At 39.6% G+C, this 24235-nt stretch overlaps 1 protein-coding gene across 1 annotated transcript in view; it reads right to left on the bottom strand.

Moving 5' to 3' along the window:
• PTH1R (parathyroid hormone 1 receptor) overlaps window positions 1–24235 on the bottom strand; it is a 313629-nt gene that overhangs the window by 122840 nt on the left and 166554 nt on the right. Inside the window, exon 3 of the mRNA XM_063452826.1 lies at window positions 9259–9364. Within this exon, the coding sequence (XP_063308896.1) occupies window positions 9259–9364 (106 nt within the window). The remainder of the gene's footprint in view (window positions 1–9258; window positions 9365–24235) is intronic.

Genomic DNA, 24235 nt, shown 5'->3' on the forward strand with positions numbered 1-24235 from the left:
CACTGCCTAACAAACACTGCCCCATGCACACACTACACACACTGCCCCACAAACACTGCCCCATACACACACTGCACACACTGCCCCACAAACACTGCCCCCATACACACACTGCACACACTGCCCCCATGCACACACTACACACACTGCCCCATGCACACACTGCCCCATACACACACTACACACACTGCCCCACAAACACTGCCCCATGCACACACTACACACACTGCCCCACAAACACTACCCCATGCACACACTACACACACTGCCCCATACACACACTACACACACTGCCCCACAAACACTGCCCCCATACACACACTGCCCCACAAACACTGCCCCCATACACACACTACACACACTGCCCCATACACACACTATACACACTGCCCCACAAACACTGCCCCATGCACACAGTACACACACTGCCCCACAAACACTTCCCCCATGCACACACTACACACACTGCCCCACAAACCCTGCCCCACAAACACTGCCCCACAAACACTGCCCCCATACACACACTGCACACACCGCAGCACAGACACTCCCCCATACACACACTACACACACTGCCCCAATACACACACTACACACACGGCCCCACAAACACTGCCCCCATACACACACTGAACACACTGCCCCACAAACACTGCCCCCATACACACACTACACACACTGCCCCACAAACACTGCCCCCCATACACACACCGCCCTAAACACACACACTGCAACTCTCACACACACTGCCACCCTCACATACACACTGCACCGCTCACACACACACACTGCCCCACACATACACTGCCCCCTAACACACACACTGCAACCCTGACATACACTGCCGCCCTCACGCACTCGCACTTCACCACTCACACGCACACTGCACCTTTCACACACACTTCACCCCTAACACATACCTCTTATGCCCAATATCCCAGCAGACCCCAGGTAAGTTGTCAACGGTTTGACTACTTACTCTGGGATGGGATCCTGGCACTACTGGCGCCATAACTACTACACTGAGCTGTAGTGTTTATTGTGCCTGGATTATTTCTTTAAATAATCTACAAGTGCCCCTCCCGAGATCAGGTTCTGCATCCGCCACTGGTGCGATCTGTGCGGTCGCATAGGGCGCCATAACACGGCTCGCAAGCTGAATCCCTGATGGTCCAGTGGTGCACCTAGCAGGAGCTGCAGCTAGATCATCATAACTTCTCCCTCGCGGTTCTGGGGCTCACTTAGTGAGTCAGAGGCATCTTCAGAGATTCCCAGCCTGCGCTCTGACTCCACACAGCGCCAGAACCTCAAGGGAGAAGTTATGATCAGCACTCCCTGCTATTCACTCCCAGCCCACCAGAGGCCGGCACTGGAGACCAGGGACAGAGGGGACTCGTGAACGGGCACCAGAGAGAAGGGGCACTGCATGGAAGGAGAGGCAGCTTGGGACAAGGTAGGTAGGAGACTGAAATACAGCCTTGAGTTCCCAGCCACAGAAACTCCCCCAGTCTGTGACTGGGAAAGAAGCTGCTGAGTATAGGTGGTGTTACATCAGCATTAGTACCTACCTATCCTGTCTGTCACATACCCTCATCTGTACCCCATTTTTATTAACTCTCACATGAACATGCTATATACATTCAGTCTGCGTATGTGTGGGACCCTGAACCAACAATTTTGAGTCTATGTCTTTATGTGACTGTGTTTGTGATTTTCTGACTATGTATGTGTCTGTGTGTTTTTTTAGTATATGTGACTGGTTTTTTTTTGTCTTATTAAATCAAAACAAGTGGGCCACAGAAAAATTATCAAATGTTTACCAGTCCGCGGCGATAAAAAGGTTGGGGAGCACTGCTCTAAAGTATCAATATCCTTCTGGAGATATGGTCTCCAGTACTGTTTACAATATTCCAAGTGAGGTCTCACCAGTGTTCTGTACAATGGCATGAGCACTTCCCTCTTTCTACTGCTAATACCTCTCCCTATACAACCAAGCATTCTGCTAGCATTTCCTGCTGCTCTATTACATTGTCTGCCGACCTTTAAGTCAACTGAAATAATTGCTCCTAAATCTCTTTCCTCAGATGTTGAGGTTAGTAGGCTATCAAATATTCTGTACTTTGCCCTTGGGTTTTAACGTCCAAGATGCATTTTCTTGCACTTATCCACATTAAATGTCAGCTGTCACAACTTTGACCATTTTTCTAGTTTACCTAAATCATTTGCCATTTGGCTTATCCCCCCTGGAACATCAACCCTGTTACATATCAGCAAAAAGACATACCTTACCATCAAGACATTCTGCAATATCACTATAAAAAGTATTAAAGAGAGTGGGTCCAAGTACAGATCCCTGAGGTACCCCACTGGTAACAAGACCATATTTTGAATATACTCCATTGACTACAACCCTCTGTTGCCTGCCACTCAGCCACTGCCTTACCTATTCAACAATATTGAAATCCAAACTTAAAGATTGCAGTTTATTGATAAGCCTTCTATGTGCAACAGTGTCAAAAGCCTTACTGAAATCTAGGTAAGCAATGTCTACTGCACCACCCTGATCTATTATTTTAGTTACCCATCAAAAAAATCAATGAGATTAGTTTGGCATGATCTCCCTGAAATAAACCCATGTTGTCTCTGATCTTGAAATCCACGTGTTTTTAGGTGTTCAACAATCCTATCCTTTAACATGGTTTCCATTGCTTTCCCCACTACTGAAGTAAGGCTTACTGGCCTATAGTTGCCCGACTCCTCCCTACTACCTTTCTTGTGAATGGGCACAACATTCGCTAACTTCCAATCTTCTGGGACTACTCCTGTTAACAATGATTGGTTAAATAAATCTGTTAATGGTTTTGCTAGTACACCACTAAGCCCTTTTAATAACTTTAGGTGTATTCCATCAGGCCCCATTTACTTATTTGTCTTTACTTTAGACAGTTGAAATAGAACCTCTTACTCTGTAAACTCACATGTAACAAATGACTCATTTGTCCTTTTTCCTAACTGAGGCCCCTTTCCTTCATTTTCATCTGTAAATACTGAACAAAAATATTTATTGAGGCAGTCAGCTAGACCTTCCTCTTCTTCATACCTTTGTTCTTTTGTTTTTAATCCAACTAATCCTTGTTTTAATTTCCTTTTCTCATTTATGCATTACTGACTGTGCTATTTTCTCTTATGTGTGTGATTTGGAAGCTTTTATAACTTGCTTAGTCTGCTTTCTACCTAATCTTATAGATCTGTCTATCTTCCTCACTTTAGGTTATTTTATAATTACTAAAAGCTAACTTTTAGTTTTTTATCAAGTTGGCCACATCTGCGGAGTACCATAGAGTTTTCTTAAATTTTTTTGCTTTTACTGACAAGCCTAATGCAATTTTCTGTTGCCTTCCGCAGTGTAACTTTTAAATAATCCCATTTCTCTTGGACTCCATTTAAATTGCTCCAGTCTGATAATGACTCCTTTACACATATTCTAATTTTAGAAAAGTCTGTTTTTCTAAAGTCTAACATTTTTGTTTTTGTGTGGTGTGACTTAGTCACTATTCTTATATGAAACCACACTGACTGATGATCACTGGATCCTAAATTTTTACCTACGGTAATATCTGATACCAAATCTATATTTGTTAACTCTAAATCTAGTATGGCCTCTTAAGAGTTGGCTCCTCAACGACTTGTTTTAGAGACAATCCCAGTAGGGAGATTAGAATATGTGTGTTCCTGGCACAAGCAGCTATTTTGGTTTTCCAGTTCACATCAGGAAGATTAACCCCTTCTACATTATCAGTTGCCATTATTGCCACAAGTTGCTTAGCTTTTTTAACACACTTGCTACAGGCACCTTCTGTCCTTGTTTTGGGGAGCAGTTGGATTGATGTTTTATCACCCTTTTGCTCCCCCCACCTCCTAGTTTAAATACATCCTAGCAAAACCTCTGAACTGCTCACTGAGAACATTTGTTCCCTTTTGAGAAAGATGCAAACCATCTTTTTTGTACAGTTTATTTCCATTCCAAACAGAGCTACCATGAGAAATAAAGCCAGATCCTTGCTCCCGACACCATTCACCAAGCCACAAGTTAAAGTCCGTAATATGCGTCCGCCTGATGTTCTGAGTGTTATGCACAAGCAGAACTTCAGAGAATGACAGTGTGGAAGCAACCTGCCGTATATCATTAGCAAAAACACTAAAAACTTCCTTTACCTCTGAAACCTTATTGTAAGTCAAATCATTTGTCCCTAGATGGATAATTACATCCAATTCCCCTTCCTGCTTTGCTCGCTTAACAATATTACAAATACATCTCCTGTCCAGTTCCAGGAACTACTCACAAGACCACTATTGTCCACCTCCACACCTCTTATTATAGAATCCCCCAACAACAACAACTGCTTTCTATTAGGCCTCACCATAGTCTCCAAGCCTGTCTCCATAATACCACTACACTCGATGTCTGAGAATGTCTCCACAACACCACTACACTCGTTGTGTGAGCCTGTCTCCACAGCACTATGTGTCTGAGCCGGTCTCCATGACACCACTACACTTGGTGCCTGAGCCTGTCTCTGCAACACCACTACACTCTGTGCCTGAGCCTGTCTCCACAACACCATTACACTCTAAAAGTTCTGAAAATGAATTATGTAGAGCAACAGACTGTGCAATATGCCTTGTATCCACAACTCTAAGTCTACCAGATAATACAGTAATCCATCTGCCATTCCTAGTATGTCTTTGCGGCAGTGGCTTTGCAACAGTTCCAGACTTCAAAAATACAATCTCCTGACGCAATATAGAGAACTGACTACAGATTAGACAGCATCCAAATCTCCAAAAATTGGAACCTGAAACAAATGCATAACAACTATTACACTGAACTAAGTCTGCCATTGTAATGAGGTGAGTAATTTAAATAAGCAAATCTTAACTTTCTTTTTTTTTCCTGCTGTATACCTTAAATTACCCCCAGTTGACCTCCATAATATCTCCAAGCACACACTTTGAAGCATCACTCTCCAGAATATCTCCAAGCACGCACTTTGAAGCATCACTCTCCAGAATATCTCCAAGCACACACTTTGAAGCATCACACTCCAGAATATCTCCAACCACACACACTTAGAAGCAACACTTAGATGAAGCAACCAAGCTGTCAGGATCGGGACAGGGATCCAACACGCAGAGTACAAACAGTAGCTAGATACGTATACCGGACCTTAGAATGGCCGGACTAACGTAAGTAGTACAGTATAGAATGGTCAAAGACAAGCCGAGGTCGAGGGTAACAGAAGACAGGTAAGCGAGAGACAAGCCGAATCAAGGGTAACAGAGATAAGCAGAGTAAGGTAAACAAGCCGGGTCAAAACCAAAAGGGATAATAGAATACACAAGCACTGAGTGACTAGAACAAGCTAGAACCACGACAGGGCAATGAGCTAATGAAAGAAGCTCTGTTAAATACCCTGTTCAGAGCAGTAACCACGCCTCCAAGGCGTCCTGATTGGTCCTGCAGCAATTGAGTGACAGGTCGTTCCGGAGGAGTGTCCTGATGACAACTTCCTGCCTAGATGCTGTAAAAGGCAGTCACTCCCTCGCGGCCGGCCTTGCATGACCGGATAGACCGTGGAGAAGGGAGCCATCAGGCCGTCTGGATGGAGGAACAGCTAAGTCTCTACCTCTTTCGGAGGTAGAGACCACAGGTACCCTGACACAAGCTATATTAGCCAAGCTAATGACAACAACCCTGATATACTCCTAAAATCACCACCCACTAGGAATGTTTAACACCTGGGTAGGCCTCTGCTTATTTGCAAACAATAGCTAATTTAAACAGCAATCAATAGCAAATGTCAAATCAAATGCCTTATAATTACCAACAGGAAATCAAACCTTGTGCAATCCGTAACCTTTTCCTACAGATGAATCTTACCTGTAACAGTAAAAAAGTAAACTCTTAGCACAAATCTTAGACAGTTGAAGATTCTGTAAACCACTCCAGAATATCTCCAAGAACACAGTTTGAAGCAGCACTTAGATGTAGCAACCAAGCTCATTGTGAGCATCACATAACATATACGATCAATTCTAATAGGCTTTATAACAAGACGATTATGTTATAGGGATTTGCTGTATCATTAACCGAACAAATACCTTTGATTAATACCCACAGGGATGTACATATCACATCCATTCAGTTATTATATAGCGCTATAAGAATATGTTATTCTAACAGACAGAAGAAACAGTCTTTAAATACAGCATTAAATGTATCCATACCAGCACCATGGAAAGCAGAACGCATTAACAGAAGTAAAAGCTTGATTGCATTTCATTATCAATGAACACGTTATATAATCCAATTTCTTGCCTACCTCCAATACGCTTTTCCTGGGTATTAATATATGCGATTGGAGACAAGTAACATAAACCTTGAATCAGACCTTTATTAAGGACAGGGAAAGCAATGCAGAAATTGATACGGAATTTTATTATAAGAAGAGGATAATGAGACATTACCATTCTGTGGCAATGCATGGTACTGACAGCACAAAGGAATTATTTCACCGACAGCCTACATTATACCAGCAATATCACAATGAACATTATAATGACTGAACCCCAGGAACCAGAGTAACAACTCAATTCCTGCAAATACGCAATCTGAATTTACATTATCATTTCCAAGTCAGACACAAGTTGTATCTGCGTGAATTCTAAAGATACTAATCAGAATATTATTTTTAATTAACTTTTAATATAGAGAAGGAGGAGTGGCTGAGTTTCTGCATAAACTAAAGCAATGGCTGAGTTTCGGAGGGCGATGGTGCCGGAAATCAGATAAAAGACGGGGCAGAATTAGGGGACAAATAAAAAACAAGCCAGCAGTATAGGAACACGCCAGCCTGCAGTTGGCTGGTAGTTCGTTTTTGAAGATTATTAAATTAAAGATCTCAGATCTCAAAGAAAAAAATAACCCAGGGAGCAAAACTCCAGTGTGTATCATTTAATAATACAATTAGTTTATTGAACTGAAAGAACTCACTGTTAAAGTCCCTGTACAGACACACACCACAAACAATAACTCAAATTCTGATCCACAGCTGGAAGCCATCCAGATAGTTGGATTCATTGAATATCAGAAATCAATATCTGAGTTATGACGCGATTATCTAAGCACCATGGCCACGTCTTTGATTTGAAGTGGTTATGGTACCTGAAGTCTGTATGTGCAGCCTTTTAAAGTGAAAGATTAACCCCTTCTGCTGCCTGAGGTGTAACTTCACTTCTGGAAGTATTATTGGGCGCCATTAGCCAGATTGAAACAAGAGGCTGGCTAATGTCAATTCTATGCACAATTGGCATCTAACGCCTGCACACAAATCAAGCTGGCAATGGCAGTGCCCGTTCCCCCTCACCCTGACCTCTCTCCCCTTCAGAGACAAAAGGTGACATCAGCAGAGGAGCATTGGCATCAGGGGGAACTTGGTTTTGGCAAAGATACGTTTTACGTTTTCTGTTTTTGTTTTTTATATGGACCACCACCACTACTATAACCAAAACCAGTGTTTCATGAAACTGCATTTAAATGCTACAAGCATGACCAACGATGAGCCTTTCAGATCTAAACCTCCTGGCATTATTGCTTCACAGTCTGTGTGGGCTGTATAATTAAATAATGTTATTTTATTGCTATGTCTATTGATTGCCCATAATAATTTTGATGGTTAATGTTATTTATTGTTTCTTTATTTTCTGTTATTAGTTGTTGTTTAATTTATTTCCTTTACCATGCTCTCTGCCTTTCTATATCTGCAAATATTTAAAGCTATATCCCACCTTGAAAATGTCTTTGTCCTTCAAGACAACTGGTCCTAATACCATGACCTCCAGTGAATGATGACCCCTTTATATTGATGTAAATCCCTGGACGATTAATTCAGGAATACTGCAGACCTTTCCAAACAAAGAGGGTCCATAAACACCGGTGTAAGAATAATAGGCCAGTGTTTCCATAACCTCCTGCCTACACTAATTAAGGCCATGTTTATGTACATAATGGGAAAAGGTCTCAATAGTTTTGCATTAATGATGTTATTAGACATATATACAAATAGACAAGAAGCCCATTATTGATTACAAGCGGAAAACCCTTTCTAAGATCAATAGAGACATTCCACCCAAATCCAGTATTGGACGATTATTCAATAAATACAGACTAACAGTGTTCGTGAATAGTAATATATTGAGCCCATTTACTACATGAATAGACGGCTGTCAATAAATTCATCTTACTATTTTGTAAACACAACAAAAACCGTATGAAAAGAAAAATGGATCAATTCAACAAGGTACATGAACTGACTCTCACAAAACCAGAACGTATGTTCCATAATGAGTCCTACTTGGTTTGTTTATTTATTTATTTGGAGTGCATTCTGCTCAGAACGCTGGCACTTCTGAATGAAAGACCCAGAAATAATGAATAGCAGGTTATTTATGTTCCTAGGGATTCCGATAAGTGGAACCGCAACTTGGCGGCTTGAGCGTTTACAGAAACTTTAAATAAAACGTAAGCATGATAATCATTTTGTTCGAGCTGGAACAGTTGTGAGCATAGTTGGTGAAGAATGTTTTAGATGGCTTTGGTAAACCACAGAGAAAAAAAGCCATGCCGTTTAACTTACAAATAACAGAAATAGAATTCTGAAATTAGCCGCGTGGAAAAGCACAGCTGGGATGGGAAAATGTATCTACGAGGCATTTCAGCCACAGGCAGCGACATTCTATTTTATAATCTTCAATGGATTAATACTCTCATTACAAAATAATATTAAACATTAAATTATGTTTTATAATGGAGTGAGCTTACATTTCTCTGTCTATCTAAATCTAAATATCTGTCTGCCAATCATATCTATCTATCTATCTATCTATCTATCTATTTATCTCTCTCTCTCTCTCTCTCTCTCTATCTATCAATCTGTCTATTTATCTATCTATCTATCTATCTATTTATATCTCTATCTATCTCTCTATCTATCTATCTCTCTATCTATCTCTCTCTATCTATCTATCTATCTATCTATATATCGATCTGTCTATTTATCTATCTATCGATCTGTCTCTTTATCTATCTATCTATCTATCTATCTATCTATCTATGTATCTATCTGTCTCTCTATCTGTCTATCTATCTGCCTGTCTGTCTGTCCAATGTAACACAATATAAACTGGAAACCTACTTACCGTGTGACTTTGGCACTTTGGACTTCAGATGTCTCTCACACCTTGCTTTGGCGTTATATAAAAGGCTAATCTGCTCTTCCTTGGTGACAACATCATCAGCATCCACCTGCAGGAGACAAGAAAAATCACACCGCTAAGAACGCTGGGAAATTATTCACATTGTAAGAGGGCAATAGAAATGCCACCCACGCAGTTTGGGGGTTGCAATCCACAGAAGATGGAGTCACAAAACATTGGATTCATTTAGCATTTTTCATTAAAATTTTAGCACAGAATAAGTTCCTCCGTCGTGTAAATTCAGGAAATTGTACCAAACAGGTAAATAGATTAGAAGAAATATACCTATCATCATAATAATAATAACTTTATGTAACTTTTTAAATCCAATCTTTTATTGAATCAAGACGGAGATTGAGGATTGTCAGCTCCACTGGATGGCGGTGGAGAATGCCTTCTAACAGAAAATTTGAATCTCTAGTTCCAGAAACTGGGTGAACGTGTCTTTATCCCTTTAGATATGCACAATAAATAACGGTTCAGGCACTCAGAGATAACAAACAATAGCAGCTTTATTGTTTTTGCCCCTGTAGAGCTGCTATTTTTTGGAGTGCCTGTTATAAACTCTGCATATCTTGGAAGGGAGGCCTGACCGGCCCTGGCTTCAGAGCACCTGGGTTTTGCCTTGGTCTCATCAGATACTTCTTGTCCACTTTTACCACCCACTATGGTTACTGGAACTAGATATTCAAATTTGCAATATTTAGGATGAACACGTCTGTCTATATGTGTAAATATGTGTATCCTTTAGGACCCTATCCCTCCTGTTAATGGCTGAATTAGAGGCTGGACTTGGGGACTGGACGAGTGTGGACATGGGTGGGATTTGTACCGGGTTCTTTGGTTTTATGAACAACTTCCCCTGAAGAGGTCTAAGCAGTTGGACATAATGTACAGGGCGTTATAGTTTTATAGTTTTCACTGTTATCTGTACTCTTGTCATTTGGTCAATTGGAGAGTCCCCAGATATTCCGGGGGTTGGATGTTTGGAGACTACATTCCAGGCAGGTGTTGGTGATATATTTACAGATTTTATAAGTGCAATTCTATTAACATTTGAATTTTAATTGGCAGTACTTCCCTATGTCTCTCTCTGCTTCCTTATTTTTGATTGGAATTTGAGAAAGAGGGGGCAGCAAACACCCTTAATTTGGAGACCTTCAATCATTATTTATCCTGGGTGTGCAATAATTCACAACACTCTCTGGAGTCACCGATGATATCGCTGTAATTTGACTGTAATTTTTAAATTATGTTTATGAAGATTTTGAGGATCTGCAGATTTGTGTTAAAAAGGGTAAATAATTTCCTAATCCCTCTGCACTTTGTTCCCTGGTGTGTTTTTTAGGGGTGTGTTTTTCAACATATTTATTGTCAGTATATACAATCCTCATACACATGGCTGGTAAGTATGGCAGATAAATAATACACATTGTGGTCCCAGTCGACCCTAGCCCGCGGCTGGATATTATTAATGTTGTTAGGTTAAATTGCTCAAATCATAAATTGATGTAATAAACAGCATAATCATATAGATATTAAACAGAAGCTTGGCTATCGCTAGCTCAATGAGGATGGATAAGGAAACAAATTGAAATGATGACTTTATTATATTTGCAGGACCTTATATTTGAGGAGTGAATGAGATCTCCTGGGCAGAAATGTATCATCATATTAATAAGACACATTTCATTTAGTACAATTGCGTTTCAAATTAATCTCACAAAGAATAATTTTACAGCCAGAAGCACAGATCTTTCCTTCTACATATTTTCTGTCCTTGACCATGAGGGATTGTCTTAGCTGGGAACGTCCTGAAAGAACTGGGTCAGCTAATGGTTCTAATACTCCTTTTTCTAATTTTGAAGAATTTATGAAGATCCCTAATTTAGTCTCGTGTTCAAGCAGTGGTTCCAGTGACGTTGTAGACATACATGTAACATTTAGGGTTAGTTCAGACTTTGAGATTTTGAAATCCTGTCTCCGAGAATATTCCCCACTCACCTTCAGAATATGTGCATTCATAGTGAGACTTTAAGAATAAATCCATTCTCAAAAAATGCTGCATTTTCAAGTTGAGAACCCGTTAATCTGGCCACTCAGTCTAAGACCATGAGAATCTGTCCATTCATCATGAAAATCTATCCAAAAGGGCGTTCTCTAGGAACCCAAAGCACCACCACTCTGCTATGCCTAAGCATTCAATTTAGCAAGTCCACCTTTGGGCAGGAATGATAGATTACGAGTGCTAGGCTAGATCTACCTAAGCTTGCTTGCAGACTATCATCATTGTAGCGAAGTGGCGTTGGCAAAGTGGTTTGGCATTGGAAGGGATCCACTAAAAATCAGTTAGTCAAGAAACATAGGGATGCCTCGCATCGTCTCTCTGCACCATAGCCACTACACTAAGCTTCAGTGGTGATGGTGCTTTGAATGCCCTTTTACACGTTTCATATGTCTGATTTGCTTGTGTGAAAATTGTGATGGATTGCAGAATATACAGGCATATCAACATTAGTAATAGTAATAACCTGCTCTAAAATTTAGCATGAAACTGTAGATAGATCCCGGAGCTACAGGGATAGTCCAGCATGTCAAAAAGCCTTTTTTATCCATCCGTTTTTCCATCTGGTTACCCTGCGGCCTGGCAATGTTTATCACAGTTCGCTGGTTAAACGGCTGCATCATTTAAAGAATTAACTTCATTAAACTGATACATTAGGGCTCGTCTTTCACTTGAACGACACTTAATGTGATTGCCTGAAGCCATTTTCACAATTTTAAACAGGACAATGGCAATGGTTTGACAAGGGCTGTCATCACGTAACGTGAAATTAATACATTTACGGAGGAAATGAATAAACTGTACAAACAGATTGCATAAACACAAAAAAAAATAGGATTAGACAACACTACAACAGGGCACCATTCCCGGGCCGAAGGGCTAGTTGGACAATTACCTCAAAAGCATAAGGAGGTGTGTGTTATGCGGGCACAATCTAGTCTAAACAGGCACCATCATTCCCCCTGAGCATGCTTTTAAAGTAATATAGTGCTGAGACAATTACATTTCATTCTTTATAACAACCACATTCTGCACTGTCTTGGAAGCCAATGCAGAGATATAGCGATCATAAAAATTCCTGCCCTACCTCTCACACCTCATGCAAGATGTTATCACTGAACATTTATTCCTGTAGATTAATTCAGGAACTAGTATTCCGATTTTATTATGCCATAGCAACAGGGGGCATTGCTATGGCAACAGGACAAATACAATAGATATGTAAAAACTAAAAAAATATTTGGTTTTTGGCCTTCTAAGCAGATTGCCCAAATTAACAAAAATAACTAATACTTGTTCCAGATGATATTTAGTTTTCCTCTTTATACAGCTAAGATCAGAATAACAAGAGCATGCTGGGTAATGATGTTGATCAATACATTCCCATGACAGTAAATGCATCAAGGTAAAAAAAATATGCACTGGAAATAGTCTCAAAGATCCCAAGAGGTCTTGATGGGCCATTTGGATATTTCACATGTACTTTGAATTAAAAGCCTTGTTTGTGCACAAATTATAATGATCATAAAAGGCTGATATATTGCACAATGCTGTATAAATACGGATAACCATGTAAATGTCTATTTATTTCATCAAGCTTGATGATATCAGCCAATCAAATGCTTTTCCATAAGAAAGCACTGGGAGGCTATGGCACATGTGCGGCAAAGCGCAGCTCTGCACCAATTAGCATCTCCTCACAGATATTCATTGTATCAATGCATATCTAAGACGAACACTGTGCAGCAGTGCTAATTTTGGTGGCAAATTTCAATGCAGTTTTAGTCATAGCCTTTTGACTAAAAAGCCATTTTAGTTTTAGTTGAATTTTAGCCATCTGAATTGTTTTAGTTTTAGTCAAGTAAATATCCAGTAGATTTCTGTCTCTTTTGCCCCCCTCAGCCACTCTTTGTGTCCTCCCAGACCCTCAATGTGTCTCTCTCCCAAGCCCTAGTCTGTCTTCTTTACCCCTTCCCCAGCCCCTCTGTCTCTCTATGTGTCCTTCCACACCCTCTAGGTGTCTCTCTCCCAAGCCCTGGTCTGTATCTCTTGCCCCTTCCACACCCTCTAGGTGTCTCCCTCCCAAACCATGGTCTGTCTCTTTTGCCCCTTCCACACCCTCTAGGTGTCTCCCTCCCAAACCATGGTCTGTCTCTTTTGCCCCTTCCACACCCTCTAGGTGTCTCCCTCCCAAACCATGGTCTGTCTCTTTTGCCCCTTCCACACCCTCTAGGTGTCTCCCTCCCAAACCATGGTCTGTCTCTTTTGCCCCTTCCACACCCTCTAGGTGTCTCCCTCCCAAACCATGGTCTGTCTCTTTTGCCCCTTCCACACCCTCTAGGTGTCTCCCTCCCAAACCATGGTCTGTATCTTTTGCCCCTTCCACACCCTCTAGGTGTCTCCCTCCCAAACCATGGTCTGTCTCTTTTGCCACTTCCACACCCTCTAGGTGTCTCCCTCCCATACCATGGTCTGTCTCTTTTGCCCCTTCCACACCCTCTAGGTGTCTCCCTCCCAAACCATGGTCTATATCTTTTGCCCCTTCCACACCCTCTAGGTGTCTCCCTCCCATACCATGGTCTGTCTCTTTTGCCCCTTCCACACCCTCTAGGTGTCTCCCTCCCAAACCATGGTCTGTCTCTTTTGCCCCTTCCACACCCTCTAGGTGTCTCCCTCCCAAACCATGGTCTGTATCTTTTGCCCCTTCCACACCCTCTATGTGTCTCCCTCCCAAACCATGGTCTGTCTCTTTTGCCACTTCCACACCCTCTAGGTGTCTCCCTCCCATACCATGGTCTGTCTCTTTTGCCCCTTCCACACCCTCTAGGTGTCTCCCTCCCAAACCATGGTCTATATCTTTTGCCCCTTCCACACCCTCTAGGTGTCTCCCTCCCATACCATGGTCTGTCTCTTTTGCCCCTTCCACACCCTCTAGGTGTCTCCCTCCCAAACCATGGTCTGTCTCTTTTGCCCCTTCCACACCCTCTAGGTGTCTCCCTCCCAAACCATGGTCTGTATCTTTTGCCCCTTCCATAGCCCCTCTGTGCAGTGTTAATTTTGACGGCAAATTTCAATTTAGTTTTAGTCATCTTTTTTTGCTTAAAAGCCTTTCTAGTTTTAGTCATATTTTAGTCATCTGAACTGAAAGTTGTAGTTTTAGTCTAGTTGTAATTGATTAAATCTCAACAATTTTAATTAACTAAAATTTGACTAAAATTGTTAGTCGACAAAATGAACACTGCTGTGCAGCACTGGACTAGGGCTCGCACCTAGATGTGTTACCAGGCAGTAATATAAACACTGACTTTTCTCTGACAAGGCAGTGTTTACATTAAAAATCCTACAGAAACAGGAAAATTAAGCTGTAGTAGTTCTGGTGACTATAGGGTCCCTTTAAGGTCAAAATAGGGAAATTGGCAGCTGAGCTCATTTGGATTTTATTTTTGGCAATTTTATTCTTATATTTGAAAATTGCTCTGAATTAACTCTGTATTCACAACAATTGTCCCTTTAGTGTCTGTGTCTTCTAAGTCCCAGCATGATAATGAAATAACATATTACACCCATGGAGACATTGACAATGAGTTTTGCAGCTTGGTTTTCTGGTAGCCTAGAATTTAGCATCTCAGATCTTTTATTGCACCACTAAACCTAAAGGCTCAATCTAGAATTCTTCAGTAAATACGTTTGAGTTTAAGCGAATACAATGTTTATTTGTGTTTAGAATGAAAATGTTTTGACACTACATCCTGAGAGGCAAGGCAAGCATAAAGTAATCAACAGAAATCGAAATTGCACTAATTAAATGTGGGGCTGTGTTATAGGAGCCAGTCAAAGGTCTCTTTAATTCCTGCGTACGGCAAACACTTATGAAGATTTGGATCCAGAAGGAAATGTGTCAGAGTTCAACGTATTCAAACACTGAATGTCTACAACTCTGCAATGACAAGTTCTGAATGTTCTAAATTCCACATTCTACGTTTGAACCGTGTTATGCCAAAATAGACTGGTTTGAAAAAACAAAACAGCAGAAAACAAAAGGTATATCGCAGATTTCTTTTATCTGTTTTATGATATTTCATTATGAAGCTCAGCTGTAAATACTGTGTGTATGGTATGTGAAACGTAGCATCTTAAAGACCTTATACTTTGTCGTTATTGACCATATTTCAGTATGGAATGTCGTTCATGAAACAGTAAAACCCGTAACATCCCCGGCCGTCTTTACAATAGTCCTAATTGGATAGCTGATTGTTATGATACCTTGGTCAGTAATTGATCCTCAAGGGGTTAAGCATGCAAGGACATTGTTCATTGTTTCGTAAAAAAAAAAAAAATCACTGTCTCAGTATAGTTCTGGGAATATAAAACAAAGTCGGTTAGAAAATGTCCCTTCCTTTTACGATTTACACTACATATTGCGGTAACTATCTCATATAACTGCGCAGAGAATAATCTCTTGTCAATCTTTATGTGTGAATAGTGTACGGCCAGTGATCTATCACATTATCATCATATTACCTTTCTTTAGATATGACCATAGAATTCCATATAATCACTATATGAGCAGAGCGTGTGATCATTCTCTTTACTGGTGAACAAAGCAATCTATGTAATCTATGGTAGTCACCATGCAATCATGTATGTCACCAGCTTTTCCAAATTGTCCAGAGCAATGAATGCGATGAGTCTTGATATTTTACCAGAATGCCCCCAACAATGATAGGGGATTGATACGATGCAAATGGGCTTCTCTATGCAAAGGGTTACTAAAAAACGTTGTGATTAAAAAGCGTTCATAGGGGTTTAGGACAGAGACTGGATTTATTTGTTTGTGCTTGTTAAATAAAATAGTCAACATTAAGAGTAATTGGAGCTTGAACACAGGGCTATATGTCTGAGAGTCGTTTTGCAAGAGTCCTTTTAATCTGTCTAAAAAGTACCATACAAATGAATTGTGTTCAGCAAGAGGCGAGAATATTGACTTATTGCAGAGCACTTTAACATTGCATTTTACTGCCTTTCTGTAGTTAGTCTGTGAAATGTTCTTATCAAAGTGCTTTTTTTATTCTAGAATTTAGTTTTTTTAATGACAAAGATCACGCTATTTCTTTGGGGAGTGTTGTAGCTAAAAGCTGTTTAAATATATATATATACTTAATGGGAAAAAAAAGTGCTTGCTACCTAATTTACAAAGAAATTGTTTTACCTTTATTTATTGTAAATATTAATAAATATGTTTTCTAAACATTATACATCAGATTAACCTAGGGTATTTCAATACAGGTTTAAATAATGCGTATGAAAGGTTCATTTTGTAGCGCCCACTTTGCAACTATAATCCCAACTCAATATACTTGACAGACACACACATTAAGACACATCAGACACACACATCAAGACACAACAGACATACACATCAATACACAACAGACACACACATTAAGACACAACAGACACACACATCAAGACACAACAGACATACACATCAATAGACAACAGACACACACATTAAGACACAACAGACACACACATCAAGACACAACAGACATACACATCAAGACACAACAGACATACACATCAATACACAACAGACACACACATTAAGACACAACAGACACACACATTAAGACACAACAAACACACATCAAGACATAACAAACACACACATCAATACACAACAGACACACACATTAAGACACAACAGACACACACATCAATACACAACAGTAATACACATCAATACACAACAGACACACACATTAGGACACAACAGACATACACATCAATACACAACAGACACACACATTAAGACACAACAGACACACACATTAAGACAAAACAGACACACACATCAAGACACAACAGACATACACATCAATACACAACAGACATACACATCAATACACAACAGACACACACATTAAGACACAACAGACATACACATCAATATACAACAGACACACACATTAAGACAAAACAGACACACACGTCAAGATACTTTTACAGACACACACATCAATACACAACAGACACACACATCAAGATACTTTTACAGACACATACATAGTTTGCTCAATTAAAATCTAAATAGCAAAATTCTAGCTAAATTAGTGAAGCCGTAATTGAGTTGAACCATAGAATTATTAGCTCACTACAATTCTGAGATTAGAGAATAAAACCAGAATATAAACTAATCTAAAAAATTTGAAAGATTCAGAAGGGAAATGCAATTCTTTTGGAAAATTGTATTGGAAAAAACCTTATTTGTCTTTTATTTTCTCGATTTGTTGTTTTTTGGCCTATGTGAAATCCTCTGGATTTAGTCTATTCTTCCCTTAAATTTGAAATTTACTTGAATTTACTTTGCATTTTCCATCTTAGTGAATAAGCACAGAGAGTTTCCCATTAAATTTCCAAATGCTCTGTCCGGTTTACAGCGAGCCTTTCAAAGCATTCGCTTCGGATTTAGAAAATGATTGGTTTATACAAAAGGCATCTAGCTACAAACAAGGCTGGGCTATTTTGTGCTGTCTCCATCCAAGGCACCCGAGGCTTTCACAGGTAATAAATCTGTTATCAATGCGCTTTACATGACTTGGAACTCTTTGAAGTTGTATCTATAGAATTTAACGACCATGAAGACATGTTTTATGCGCATTACTATAAAAAACAGCGGCTTTAGGAAGTGCTTATCAGTTAGTAAGCGGGTGTTTTATCACACGGGGCACGTGTTTTCCATTCTTGAGTGTGGCATTTTGACATTTCTCTTTTTTATTTACTTGAATTGTGTTTAATGCAGGTAATATTAATGCGATAGTATGTAATAATAATAATAATAATGATATATTATCCCAGGTTATTGAGCACCTTTCTGTTATTGTACTTGAATGGTGTGTTGACACCCTACCAGAAATTTAACCTGCAAACCTGAGGTCTGAACAGGTGCTTAATAGTGGATTATCTACTAAATGTCCTGTTTGTTTTCCCACCATTGATTCCTTACTTCCTTCAATTGTCACACATTGGGCTCATGAGTCTTCCATGAAGTTCAATAAGAATATTTTATTCTTAAAATCATATAAATAAATAAAAAGTATTAATTTAGTGAGAGGGTAGTGGATGCATGGAATAGCCTTCCATCTGAAGTGGTAGAGGTTAACACAGTAAAGGAGTTTAAGCATGCGTAAGATAGGCAAGAGGCTATCCTAACTATAAGATAAGGCCAGGGACTAATGAAAGTATTTAGAAAATTGAGCAGACAAGATGGGACGAATGGTTCTTATCTGCCGTCACATTCTATGTTTCTATGTTTCTCTCAAATGTGAGCTGTCAGTGTTACTAATGTACACTACAACATATCAAACATAGCTTTTTTCATAACCAGAAAAATATGAATTGGTAACTAAAAAATATAAGAAGGTGCTACTATAACCTATGTGGGTCACTCCACCACACTTGCAAAAGTGAAATACAAACATATAAAAAAGTGGTGAGAGCACACAAAAGAAAAGAAAATATTACCACTTTAAAATGTACGAAATCCTGAAATAAAAAACAGAGACAAATATAGGGTAATATTGTATCAATAAAATATATAGATAGTGGATGATTGGTCTCACTCACATATTTCTGAGCCACTTATATAAGCTGGCTCAGACTAATGGTGTTGAATAGACTGGTGTAGGTAAACACTGAATACAAGAACTGCAGACTTCTGCAAAGTGTACCTGCGGTGTTGTAAGTTATTTCACTGAGATTTTAATGCTGTACTTTCCTGTTTGCTGAATAAACCTTTTAACGAGATCCTGCATCCTGGATTCTATTATTAAGAAAATGACAAGGAAGCAAGCAGTCTATCCAGTGTTTACCTACACCAGTCTATTCAATGCCTTTAGTCTGAGCCAGGTTATATAAGTGGCTCAGAAATATGTGAGTGAGACCAATCATCCACTGTTTATATATTTTATTGTTTCAATATTACCCTTTATTTATTCCCTGTTTTTCATTGCTTTTTTCATGTTAGTTCCCTTTGAAAGTGTAAATAAAGAGGGATATACACAACGTGTTAGAGAAGATCAGTATAATTTAGCATAAGAGCATATTTTATTTTATATGTAAATGGTCTAGTAGAGGTTTTCTAATCAGTGTAATTATCATAAGATATTTATTTCTGACTATTAAAAGTTTCACTACAGTATTTGAAAATATCGGCACATGTTGGAATAGAATTACTGACGGGTTAAAGGGACACTATAGTCACCTGAACAACTTTAGCTTAATGAAGCAGTTTTGGTGAATAGAACATGCCCCTGCAGCCTCACTGCTCAATCCTCTGCCATTTAGGAGTTAAATCCCTTTATTTATGAACCCTAGTCACACCTCCCTGCATGTGACTTGCACAGCCTTCCATAAACACTTCCTGTAAAGAGAGCCCTATTTAGGCTTTCTTTATTGCAAGTTCTGTTTAATTAAGATTTTCTTATCCCCTGCTATGTTAATAGCTTGCCAGATCCTGCAAGAGCCTCCTGTATGTGATTAAAGTTCAATTTAGAGATTGAGATACAATTATTTAAGGTAAATTACATCTGTTTGAAAGTGAAACCAGTTTTTTTTTCATGCAGGCTCTGTCAATCATAGCCAGGGGAGGTGTGGCTAGGGCTGCATAAACAGAAACAAAGTGATTTAACTCCTAAATGGCAGTGAATTGAGCAGTGAGACTGCAGGGTAAGGATCTATACACTAAAACTGCTTTATTTAACTAAAGTAATTTAGGTGACCATAGTGTTCCTCTAATTCACTAAAGCGTGAACTATCTTCTGTCCGTCTATCTTCTGTCCGTACTCCCACCTCTGATGCTCGCCTTCAAGATTTCTCAAGGGCTGCACCGTTCCTGTGGAACTCGCTTCCCTCCTCTGTTAGATGCTCACCCAGTCTCCACTCCTTAAAAAAATCATTAAAAACCCACTTCCTTATAAAATCGTATCAATTAAACTGTTAATAGCTCCCGACTGATTCCTCTTCTGCAACTGTCGCTAGTCTAATACTATCCTTACCTTTTTGTGTCATTTTACCCCACTCCCTCTAGCATGTAACCTCATTGAGCAGGGCCCTCAACCCCTCTGTCCCTGTGTGTCCAACTTGTCTGGTTACAACTACATGTCTGTTCGTCCAACCACTGTAAAGCGCTGCGAAATTTGATGGCGCTACATAAATAACATAATAATAATAATAATAACTGTCACAAATTTTAAAATTTACACCAAAGTGACCAAACTAAAGATATAGGTTTATATATATTTTACTACTGGGCTCAAACGAACAATAATTCATTTTCACAATTAAAGATAGAGAGATCCAGGAATATCTATTTTCAAGGTCAAAATGTTTAGAATACAGCCAGCTTGGGGAGAGCTTGATAGAAACTCTTCATGGGGTAATTATAAGAATGTTTTCTGTTATTCCCATTTTATTGGCTGATCTCCCAGCCACTAAACTAAACCCAAAATCTTTGAGGAGAGTCTATGTTCATCCTTGTTTATGGGGCTTATTTTAAGAAATAACACTACACTGTTTATGAAACTTTCCTGGCTGCTGTACAAGAAAATAGTAGGGAGGAAATAAAGGAAAATAAAAGCAAATGAACATTGAGTTGTTCGGCACGAATACAACAGCCAATGTAATATAATGAATGTTTGAAAAATGCATTCAGATGATTGTAATCACGGCTAATCACTTGCCAGGACTATGGTGATTAATGTGCAGTTTTGGAGAGTAAAATGGTACAAGAATTTCTCACCATATAAAAAAATACATTAAAAATGTTGTCTCGAAATCCTGGGACTATAGAGAATTTGTGTTTATTTGTTGACAATTTAACTCGGTTGAGTTTGTCTCAACTCAAGGACAGGATGGATGCCTAGACTTTAGTTGCACATTTTGATTTCATTTTATTTTTATTATTTATTGTGTTGGCTATTTCTATATTGTTTGTTTGTTTGTTTGTTTGTTTAACAGGGTTTAGGCTAGTCAAGTGATATCATTTCAGACAGGTGCCCGCGAAGGCACTGAGAAAGCTATGAATGTCCCCGTTTGATTACGTTACTCAGGATTCTGAGTTTACTTTGGGATACTCCATCTGTTTTAACTATACATAAATGTTTCTCCAAGGTCCTTCGAGGAACTCCTGTTTATATATTTGGTGGTTGCGAGATAACACTTGCGAGATAACAGTTAATCTAATATATCACTGACAGCTAGCAATGTAACACTGAGCCTGGCTTTCTGGTTTAACTAGAGCATAGAAAATTGTTGCATTTTAGCTTCGATCTTCGAGATGTGTTTGTAGTGTGTTCGACACCTGACTATAGATACAATGTTTAGCTGTTACTTTACTAATTAGCCCTATATTAATATCTACGTGAGGCTTTTATTTGCAACTCAGGACAATACATATTGGCTGGTATTTATATGCATGGAGTGTAAGGGTGCCCTTATTGAGTTTCTATTATTTCCCAGGGTCGGATAAAATAATCGCCTGAGTGCTTTCTTTGTTTTGAATTTCACGTTTAGAATAGACTTCTAAGTAAACATATTTCTGTTCTCTGGGGTTCCTTTATTGCATGGTATCCTACTTTAAGGATACTTACAGGGTCGTCTTAACAGCATTGTAGGTCTCTGAGCAAAGCACTGGGGCCCTGTCTGCACAACCACTCACAGAAATAAAAATTTAAATTATCGATAAAATGAAGCTTAGATTTCATACTCTGACTGCTAAATACACACACAGCAAGGAGCGCACCCTCGATCCTTGAATACTGGCGGCATTGAATTATAATATGGAAAATAACACCATAGAGGGGTTTTGGAGACATTCTGAGAAATCACAAGACTAAAGGTTGAGTGATTTATAAATGTTTCTAAAACCTCGAGATTGGCATTATTTTCCATTAGATCCTTATGTATAATTTACAGCATATCACATCATGCTCCTGAACTAAGTTGGCTCAGTCACTGTAGACATTGATTTCAGGATTCATTGTCTTGTGTCCAAAATCGTGTACTTAAAAAATATTTAAAAAATACTGAGTTGGGGATCCAACCATATTCCTCTTCCCATGTCTAGTGCATGATCAAAATGTTACCAATATTGAATGAGGTGCTGCAGCGTATTCACGATCCTGTGAGATATAAGGGTTAATAAAACATGTGAGCCTCCAGCTATGACGTTAGTTATGTCAGCAAGTATGGTGACGTCACCAACGATCTCATCCAATCAAATCAAATACTGCTATCAGTATTATTTGATTGCAAGACCAAGTTTTACTCCGTTATGGATACAGAAGCACCTCTAGTGGCTGTCACAAAATGGCAATGTTAGACATTTGTTAAATATATACCACCACTGCACCTAGACCCTTTTACTGAGATAAAGTGGTCTGGGGAAGTTAATGGTCCGTTAATGTTTTATTTGATGTATTTATTAAAAGTAATGAATGGGATATTGCGCAATCCATGTAGAACAAGGAGTAGATTTATAGAGGTGTAGAGGTACACGTGTGTGGAGTTATACGTTTTTAAATTATGTTTTCCCAATTTTCTGGTTGATTAAATGTATTGTCCATTTTCTACTAGAGAGAATGCAGGGGACATGGGGCGTGTCTTGGTCATGGGGCGTGTCTTGGTCACCATCTCAGATGGCCATCTTTTAGAAAAGCTTTGGGGACATTGGGACTTTAAGGTTCCAAAACTACAAATTATCACTTTAATTGAGACATCAGAATTAATACTATCACTTTAAGAACCTTCACTCAACATGAAGAGACAGAAAATTAAAGAAAATACAGTGCCTGGATAAAAATGATTGATGAGACTGCTGTGGGGGTGAGTAAGGAACTGCAAAACCCAGCCCCACACCAATTTACCGACATTGCGGCTTATTTTGCCGCAGGAATCCCCACTGGACCACACAGTGATCCCTTTACCCACCTGCCCCTCACCTAGACCCTAGACATATGCGAGCGCGGACGCAGCCTGCATGCATCAATCTCACTGAGGGCGGGAATTTGTGCTCAGAGTGCTGGACGCACTCGGAGCGGCTGGGTGCTGCTCCCGCAAGCGGCAAAGCATGCAGCAAAGAACGTGAGCGGTCTAAGAGTGGAGTAGCCCAGTCGCTTAGGCGGTCGCTTACGGCTGTCGACCCTGGCGGGGGGTTGTCGGCCCCCATCTCTTTGGATTTCAAAGTGCCACAGACAATAAGTGGCGAAGAAGGGGCAATTGACAGCCCTGAAGAGTCTGAAACAGAGATGGAGGGGGATGTCCCCAATACAATTAAAGTGACAACACAGCCACACATATTAAAAAGTATTGCCACTACCAAGATGGCTGCTACTAGCGATGTTGCTACCACCACCACCAAGATGGCTACTGCCACCTCCAAGATGGCTACCACAAATATAGAAAAAAACATTTCTACTACAGTAGATGCATACAATTCTAATATGCCAGCTGAGATGGCATCAGCTGACATGTTAATTGACCTCATGAAACATGTAAGAGTTGAAATCAGGAACGACTTTAACCCCTTAAGGACCAAACTTCTGGAATAAAAGGGAATCATGAGTCCTTAAGGGGGTTAAAAAAGATTTTGCAAGACATTAATTCGCGAACAGAGGATGTCGAAAATAGACTCCATTACCAGGAACAGTCGCACTTAGACTTAGTTGAGAAAGTTGAAAACCTAAAAAAACAACTTAATTAACAGGTGGAAAAATTTGCAGACGCAGAAGACCAGAGCAGGTGCAATAATTTACATATCAGGGGAATCCCTGACTCTATTGACAATCTAGAATTGCC

Source organism: Pelobates fuscus, chromosome 4 (assembly GCF_036172605.1).
Source record: "Pelobates fuscus isolate aPelFus1 chromosome 4, aPelFus1.pri, whole genome shotgun sequence".
In the NCBI taxonomy this organism is placed as follows: domain Eukaryota; kingdom Metazoa; phylum Chordata; class Amphibia; order Anura; family Pelobatidae; genus Pelobates; species Pelobates fuscus.